General features: G+C 42.5%; 1 protein-coding gene and 1 pseudogene across 1 annotated transcript; one reads left to right on the top strand and one right to left on the bottom strand.

Moving 5' to 3' along the window:
* Positions 1-1,209: 1,209 nt before the first annotated feature.
* LOC131764256 (mucosal pentraxin-like) lies at positions 1,210-4,593 on the top strand. Its single transcript, XM_059077218.1, is given in 3 exon segments — positions 1,210-1,273; positions 4,008-4,043; positions 4,046-4,593. Coding segments are annotated over 3 exon segments (648 nt in total).
* Positions 4,594-6,756: 2,163 nt separating this feature from the next.
* On the bottom strand, positions 6,757-7,750 carry LOC131759240 (olfactory receptor 10J1-like; annotated as a pseudogene).
* Positions 7,751-9,086: the final 1,336 nt, after the last annotated feature.

Raw genomic sequence — 9,086 nt, forward strand, 5'->3', positions numbered from 1 at the left:
TTTGATAATTTCCTTTAGTTCTTCTCATCAACCTGGGAACACCCAGATTAGTTCATTCCATAAGTAGTATTAGGGCTTTTATAAATGAATCACAGTGATAAGTGCTGGAGATTAAACTGTGGGAGAAAACATACATGACACATATGTTGTCAAATTTTAAAATCTTATAATGTGTGATGAATAAAAAAGGAGAAATTGATACAGCCACTTACAAAAAATTTTTATTGGAGACAGAGAAACACCAGGATAAAATGTTTAGATGTAGTCAGGTTTGTAAATCACAGATTTAGGTCATAATATATCTGGCTTGTTCCCAGTATCTAAGCACTATTCTGTGCCCTCTCAAAATGGGCTCAGTCTATCCACCTTCACAGACACCTTCTTTGAGCTTATTTCCTAGCTGATTCCAGGTGAAGGGCATCATCTTAACACCCAGCAGCTAGAAGCTTCTTTACAGACAACCTGGCAACTTCATCAAGACCACAAGAGCTAGATCTCCACTATCTTGAAATTCACAGCCACCTGAATCAGTAAATGTCAGTTTCTCCATGATGATACCCCAGCCCCTAAACACAGGGGGGAAATGGTTCCTCCAGCAGCTCCATGAGGATGCCCATCTGACAGAACTAACAACAGACTGCCACAATTTCTTTACATGTATTAGGTAATTAAATGTCCCTTTAGGAGGACATAGAGCCTCTTTTTCTTTTTTTTTTTTTTTTGCTGTATGCGGGCCTCTCACTGTGGTGGCCTCTCCCGTTGCGGAGCACAGACTCCGGACGCGCAGGCTCAGCGGCCATGGCTCACGGGCCCAGCCGCTCCGCGGCGTGTGGGATCTTCCCGGACCGGGGCACGAACCCGTGTCCCCTGCATCGGCAGGCGGACTCCCAACCACTGCACCAGCAGGGAAACCCAAGCCTCTTTTTCTTGTGGGGAGACATGAACAGGACAGTTCAGCAGGAAATAGAACACTTAAAAAAGAAAGGAAAGACCCTGCAACTGAAGCAATAGACCAGAAAGTAAACAAATTTGTTTCCAAATCCTATCCTGGTTCAGTTAATATTTACCATTTATAGCTTTGCCTTCTGTTGCTGGTACAAAGTCTGTGCCTCTAAAAGCACAATATAAGAAGTCAAACAGTGAACACCTCTCCATTGGTAGGACCACTGCTGTTCCTCCCACTACTCCTGAAAACCCAAGGAGCACAGGATGGAGAAGCTTCTTCTGGGTGTCCTGCTTCCCACCTTTCTCTCAGAGAGTATGACACAGAAAGGTAGGTCCTGAGCCTTGCTGGGATAAAGTTTTCTCCAAGTCCCAGGGAACTGGAGTACAGCACATTCTGTTACTACTGGGGTTTCTGTTTGAGGAAGATGTGAATGAAGGATGTTATAAGTTATTTATTGCAGTATTACAAATCACCTTAAAATTTAGCAGCTTACGATGCGGGGGACGCGGGTTCGTGCCCCGGTCCGGGAAGATCCCACGTGCTGCGGAGCGGCTGGGCCCGTGGGCCGTGGCCGCTGGGCCTGCGCGTCCGGAGCCTATGCTCTGCAACGGGAGAGGCCGCAGCAGTGAGAGGCCCGCGTACCGCAAAAAAAAAAAAAAAAAAAAAAAGAAAGAAAGAAAAAATAAAATTTAGCAGCTTAAAGCAACAAACATTTATTATCTCATACTTTCTGTGGGTCAGGAATCAGGGAATAGCTCAGCTGGATGATTCTGACTCAAGGTCTCTCATTAAGTTTGCAGTCAATCAACCAGAGCTGTCCTCTCATCTGAAGGCTCAACTTGGGGAGGATCTGCTTCCAAGCTCATTCACATGGTTATCATCAGGATTCAGCTCTTACAGGCTGTTGGGTTGAGGGTCTCAGTTCTTCACAGGCTGTTGGCTGGAGGCTTCCCTTAGTTCCTTGCCATATGGACCTTTCTATCAAGTAGCCTATGACATGGCAGCTGGCTTCTCCAACAGTGAGTGATCTAACAGAAAGGGCCCAACCCAAAAGCACAGTCTTCCTTAAAAAACTAAAAATAGAACTACCATATGATTTAGCAATCCTGTTCCTGGATATATCCAGAGAAAACTATAATTAGAAAAGATATATGTACCCCAGTGTTCATTGTAGCACTGTTTACAATAGCCAAGACATTTAGGAAGCAACCTAAATGTCCATTGACAGATGAATCGATAAAGACAATGTGGTATGTATATACAATGGAATATTACCCAACCATTAAAAATAATGAAATAATACCATTTGCAGCAACATGGATGGACCTTTCTCAGACAAAGACAAATATATGATAACATTTATATGTGGAAACTAAAAAGAAATGGATACAAATGAACTTATTCACAAGAGAGAAACAGACTCACAGACATAGAAAAAAAACCTTACAGTTACTAAAGGGAAAACACTGCAGGGAGGGATAAATTAGGAGTTTGGGATTAACATGTACACACTACTATATATAAAATGGATAACCAACAAGGACCTACTGAATAGCACAGGGAAATCTATTCAATACTCTGTTATAACCTATATGGGAAAAGAATCTGAAAAAGAATGGATATATGTATATGTATAACTGAATCACTTAGCTATACACCTGAAACCAACACAACATTGTAAATCAACTATACTCCAATATAAAATAAAAATGAAATTAAAACAATTTTTTTAAAGAAATAAAACTTGGAAGCAGCTAAAAAAAAAAGCACAGTCTTTTCAAAATCTCATCTTCTGTCACTTACCTCAGTTCTGCTGTATTCTATTCATTAGCAACAAGTTAGCCTACAATCAAGGAGAGGAGAATTATTTCAGACATATTCTTAAAACCACTACAGATGCTGATGAGTAAGGACATGCCTGGCAGAAGGAAGCCCCAGGGCTAGAGAAAGGACAGCTGGCTTTGCTTACTACTTGGGAACACCATTACCTCTCACCTGAGAGAACAAGAAGGGATGTGCAACTTTTATTAGAAAAAGAGGTTATTACAGGTCTTAGGGTGTTCATTCTCTGATCCCTCTCAATCCTTTAGTCTGGATCACGTGAGAGGAAATATGAAATTTTAGAAGAATCCTGGGCTTTAAGTAGAGAACAAATTTCTCCCAAACTAATTGAATTGCCTTTGTGAAGTTGCTGAACTCTGACCCTCAGTTTCTTTGTCTGTGAAATGGGTATAAGGATGACATCAAACTAAAGGGAAAAGTTAACTTTGTGATGCATAACTGCTACAAAAAAGTTAGGTTTTATTGTCAGTAAAAAAGCTTTAATGTCCTGGCACCCTTTTTTTCTCCCTTTCTATTGTACCTAATAAGCCCAACCCCAGCTTCTCAAGTTTGAGACCCCCACTTCTCTATCATATCACTATCAGTTATAAGTTATTCAAAACACCACTCTCTGGCTAACCATGCTATTTTGCTCCGGGTTTGTATACTGACAAGGTCACAAACCACACATATGGTGATATTTAGATCACTGACGGCTCTGAGTATGATCAGCAATGGGAGAATATGGGGTGCTACATACTTTAACCATTTACACACCGTGAGTCAGCTGTGTTTCATTTTCTTTCCTTTTCTTTTTTTCCCATTATTTTCTCTTTGGCTGAACCACGCAGCATGTGGAATCTTAGTTTCCCAACTGGGGATGGAACCCGCACCCCTTACACTGGAAGCACAGAGTCTTAACCACTGGACCGCCAGGGAAGTACCCTGTGTTTCATTTTCTACACTGGTGTTTGCTGTTCTAACCAGGTGAAACCTAGATGAGAGTGGGAGTTGATATCGGACATCTTTAATTCCTCTTTCTATCAGGACAACTGTAGCAAAACCTGCCTTTTAACACTAACATTTTGCTTATACTATCACTGAGATAATGCACTTACAGACACCTTGTAAACACTGTATATACTCTATCAGGAGGCTGCCTGTGATCCATAGTGAGAGCAAATGGCACAAAAGAATTGATAGAATTTTTGTCACATTGTTTTTTTTTTTTTCTCCACAGACTTCAGAGGGAAGGTGTTTATTTTCCCTGAAGAATCAAAGCCCACTTGTCCCTGATCCCCAGGGTGAAGAAGCCACTGAAAAGTTTCACTCTGTGCCTGAAAGCCTCCACAGACCTCACCCACTCTTACAGCCTCTTCTCCTACAGCACTAGGTCTACAGACAATGAGCTGCTTCTCTTTGTCGACAAAGTAGGAGAGTACTAGCTGTACCTTGGGAACACCAGGGTCACTTTCAAGGTCCCCCTGTCCCCTTATGCCCCAATCCATCTCTGTGCGAGCTGGAAGTCTGCCTCTGGGATTGCTAAACTCCGGGTGAACATGAAGCCTGTGGGAAGGAAGGGTTTGAGGAAAGGGTACTCTTTGGGAGCAGGGGCAAGCATCATCCTGGGACAGGGGCAGGATTCCTTTGGGGGACGTTTTGATGCAAAACAATCCTTTGTTGGGGAGATCTGGGATGTGTCCTTGTGGGATCATGTGGTCCCCTTAAAGAATATGTGCGCCTTCTGTTACAATGGCAACATCTTGAATTGGCGGGCCCTGACTTACAAAGCTAGGGGCTATGTGGTGGTGAAGCCCACGTTGTAGGTGTAAGCCTCACTCCCTTCAGACATGATTTGTGTTTAATAATAGTCACTCACACATTCTCTTTGAAATTAAATACATAAATGTCCATTTTTCTGGCTCTGTTAAGATGGTGTAAACTACATTAAAGGCACAAGGGCTAGGTAGACCTTTAATATACATTCTTTGTTGTTGCACACATTACATAATTTTCTGCAGCATCAAACTATAGGAACTCAGGGGAACACACTGCTTTCAGTATGTGTGTCAATCTTCTAGAGCTCTGTATAGCTGTGGGATGCCCCATGGGGGTCCTGAGTGCAAAAATTTCATCAGTCTATAAAAATGATGTGTCTGCTGAGAGAGGCCTTTCAAGAATGGGCTACTATCATGAGCAGGACCCCCGAATAGAAAATCTCCAATGGGGCTTTCTCAGAAAGCAAGGTTGTGACTGTTACCCTTGAACCTAACCCGGAAAGGATTCAGAGGTGTTCTCAGGGAACCCAGATACAGGCAAAGTTTAACTGCTTTGGAGGCTCTTCTTCATATTCACTCTCTTGGGGGTAGCTCCTTTAGGGAGGCAAAGCTTATATTCCTGCAGGTAATTCTTCATAAATATGAAGATTTCCCTTCTTGACCCTGGTACCGTTAGGGAGTCCCAAGTCCTTTGTTTGACAGGCAATTTCAATGCATCCTCAGTGGGGACACTTGGACTGTCCTCAAGCAGAAGAAGGATAGTGGGTGGGAGACATGGATTAATTTTTTTTTTTTTCTTTTAACGTCAGCCCTTTATGGACTGGAAGACATTTGGCAAGTTCTGCCTCTTTTGAACGCCAGGCCAAATCATCCTAAAGTCTTAAACTTTTTTCACAAATAAATACAATTTTCCCCTTCAGAAGGCAATAACAGTAAGGATTGGGAGACTCCCAGACTCTTGTTTAGGCAAGTGTTTAAACTCAGAGTTTGAATGAGGTACCCAATGGTTAACGGAAAATGAGTTCATCAATATAAATAGAAAACAAGAGGGCAAAGGCAAGACAGAGGCATCACCCCAGGCTCCGCATAGAGATGAATGAAAATCACAGGCTAATTTCCCGATCTGAGACGGCCAGAGTTAGTTGGGAGGTGGTATTAATAAATTTATTTCCTTTTTTTTTTGGCTGGGCCATGCAGCTTGTGGGATCTTGGTTCTCTGACCAGGGTTCAAACACAGCCCACAAGCAGTGGAATTGTGGAGTCCTAACCACTGGAAAACCAGGAAATTTCCTTAATAAATTTAATTTCAAAACAGATCTTCAGGGCTTCTCTGGTGGCATGGTGGTTGAGGGTCCACCCGCCAATGCAGGGGACACGGGTTCGTGCCCCAGTCCGGGAAGATCCCACATGCTGTGGAGCGGCTGGGCCCGTGAGCCATGGCCGCTGAGCCTGCGCGTCCGGAGCCTGTGCTCCGCAACGGGAGAGGCCACAACAGTGAGAGGCCCGCGTACCACAAAAACAAAACAAAACAAAACAAAAAACAGATCTTCAGAAAGTCAGCCCTACACTTGTGAATACATTATGGCATATGCATTACTCCCAGAGAAAGCATGTATAACTGCAGTGAAATTCAGTTGCTGGGTTTGACAAGTTACTTACTAACATGTAAATATACAAAACTAACCAAGGAAACAGTCCTAATGTGAACTTCAGCAAAAGTGGGGAAAAAAAAATTCCATGGGTTGCCAAGGCAGGTGAGAATGTTTTAAGCTGGTAATATTTCTTCTGGAATGTCAGAGTCTGTTACTCTTGTTATTGCCCAAAGGAGAAAGTGATGATAAGTCAGAAAGGTGGTTTTGACTGTGCTTTCCACAAATCTTTCCACAAATGCTATCTCTGAAATTTTAGAGTTCAATATCTACCTGACATTTAGGTTGATCTTTCAACCCATCACCTCAAACAGGCGTTATGCAGCCCACTTTTCTGGCATTAACAAAGTGGAAACAATCAGTCACCCTCTTGTTTATTATTCCCTACCAGCTTTCCACTTTGTGAGGAGCATCTGACCATGTCCCTGGTGGTAACCCCACAAATGAATAGAGGGTATGTGAGAATGATGGTAAAAACAGAATTCAAGTCAGGGAAGCTCAATTCTTTAATGCTTACCCCCAAATTGTGCAACTGTCTCTGAGTAGAGGAAGAATGATAGGATCAATTCTTGTGACTACAAAAATACCCAGAGTATGATAGGGTATATATCAAGCTACCAAAGATCCTAGGCAAGAGGTTTTTGCCAACAGCACAGTGAAGGGCATCCTTGACCTCTTTGTTCCTTAGAGTATTAACCACAGGATTAAGGAGAGGAGTAAAAATGGTGTAAGTCATTGAAATCAGCTGGTCTTGATCCCTCATGATCTCTGACTTGGGCTTGGGGTAGGGAATGGATGCACAGCCATAGTGGACAATGACCACAGTTAGGTGGGAGGTGCAAATGGTAAAAGCCTTCTTCTGGCCCTCGGCAGAGGTGATCTTGAGGATGGTGGAGATGATGAGGATATAGGAGATGAAGACAAAAACCATGGGCACCACAATAATGAGTGAGCTAACAAGGAAATTAATTATGTCATGTATAGTGGTGTCAGCACAGGAGAGTTTCATAACTGGGCAGATGTAACAAAAATAATGGGCCATCTCTATGTCACAAAAGGGCAATCTGAACACAGAAGAAATCTGAATTGTGGCCACAAGTAGCCCAATGTTGCAGGCCCCCTGTACCAGCTAGGCACACACCGTCTTGTTCATGATGACTGTGTACCTCAAGGGGTTGCAGATGGCCACATAGCAGTCATATCCCATTGCTGTGAGTAGAAAGCACTTATTGATGGCCAAAGTGATAAAAAGGAACATCTGAGTGGCACAGCCAGCCAAGGAGATGGGTTGGCTCAGGCCTACAAGGCTGGAGAGCATCTGAGTACAATAACCAATGTGTACAAGGTCTCTGAAGTGGAAAGCATAGTAAGAAAGAAGTACATGGGTGTGTGAAGGTGGCGATCAATACTGATAATTGTCACAATGATGACATTGCCAGCCAAGGTTAAAAGGTACAAGGTAAGAAAGACCACAAATAGGATAAGCTGTGTTCATGAAAGCTGGTAAAATCCTAGAAAATAAATTCACTCACCACTGTATGGTTCTCAGTCTTCATTGATAAATTCCATGTCCAAAAGCTGGAGACTTAGGCCAGGCAGTCAGAACACATAGTGCCCAGTGCTTTGAGCAGGGGAATTCTAGGAGAAGGAAATAATCAGGATCTGCTCCAGATGGATGTCCAGTTATTGAGGACTGCTGTTCACCTATAAGTAAAAGATAGAAAAACACAACCAAGAGAAGCAAGGGGGCTTCCCTGGTTGTGCAGTGTTTGAGAGTCCACCTGCCAATGCAGGGGACATGGGTTTGTGCCCTGGTCCAGGAAGATGCCACATGCCATGGAGCGGCTAGGCCCATGAGCCATTATCGCTGAGCCTGTGTGTCCGGAGCCTGCACTCCACAATGGGAGAGGCCACAACAGTGAGAGGCCTGCGTACCGCAAAAAAAAAAAAAAAAAAAAAAAAAGAAGCAAGAAGAACTACAATCCTGCAGCCTGTGGAACAAAAACCATATTCACAGAAAGATAGACAAGATGAAAAGGCAGAGGGCTATGTACCAGATGAAGGAACAAGATAAAAGCTCAGAAAAACAACTAAATGAAGTGGAGATAGGCCACCTTCCAGAAAAAGAATTCAGAATAATGATAGTGAAGATGATCCAGGACCTCAGAAAAAGAATGGAGGTAAAGATCAAGAAGATGCAAGAAATGTTTAACAAAGAAGTAGAAGAATTTAAGAACAAACAAACAGAGATGAGTAATACAATAACGGAAATGAAAAATATACTACAAGGAAGCAATAGCAGAATAAGCAAGGCAGAAGAATGGATAAGTGACCTGGAAGACTGAATGGTGGAATTCACTGCCATGGAAGAGATAAAGAATAAAGAATGAAAAGAAATGAAGACAGCATAAGAGACCTCTGGAACAACATTAAATGCAACAACATTTGCATTATAGGGGTCCCAGAGGAGAAGAGAGAAAGAAAGGACCCGAGAAAATATTTGAAGAGATTATAGTCAAAAACGTCCCTAAGATGGGAAAGGAAATAGCCACACAAATCCAGGAAGCACAGAGTCCAGGCAGGATAACCCCAAGGAGAAACACTCAGATACATAGTAATCAAATTGACAAAAATTAAAGACAAACAAAAATTATTGAAAGCAACAAAAGAAAAATGACAAATAACATACAAGGGAACTCCCATAAGGTTAACAGCTGATTTCTCAGAATAAACTCTACAAACCAGAAGGGAGTGGCATGACATATTTAAAGTGATGAAAGGGAAGAACCTACAATCAAGATTACTCTACCTGGCAAGGGTCTCATTCAGATTCGATGGAGAAATCAAAAGCTTTACAGACAAACAAAAGCTAAGAGAATTCAGCACCACCAA

Source organism: Kogia breviceps, chromosome 1 (genome assembly GCF_026419965.1).
Source record: "Kogia breviceps isolate mKogBre1 chromosome 1, mKogBre1 haplotype 1, whole genome shotgun sequence".
NCBI lineage: Eukaryota > Metazoa > Chordata > Mammalia > Artiodactyla > Physeteridae > Kogia > Kogia breviceps.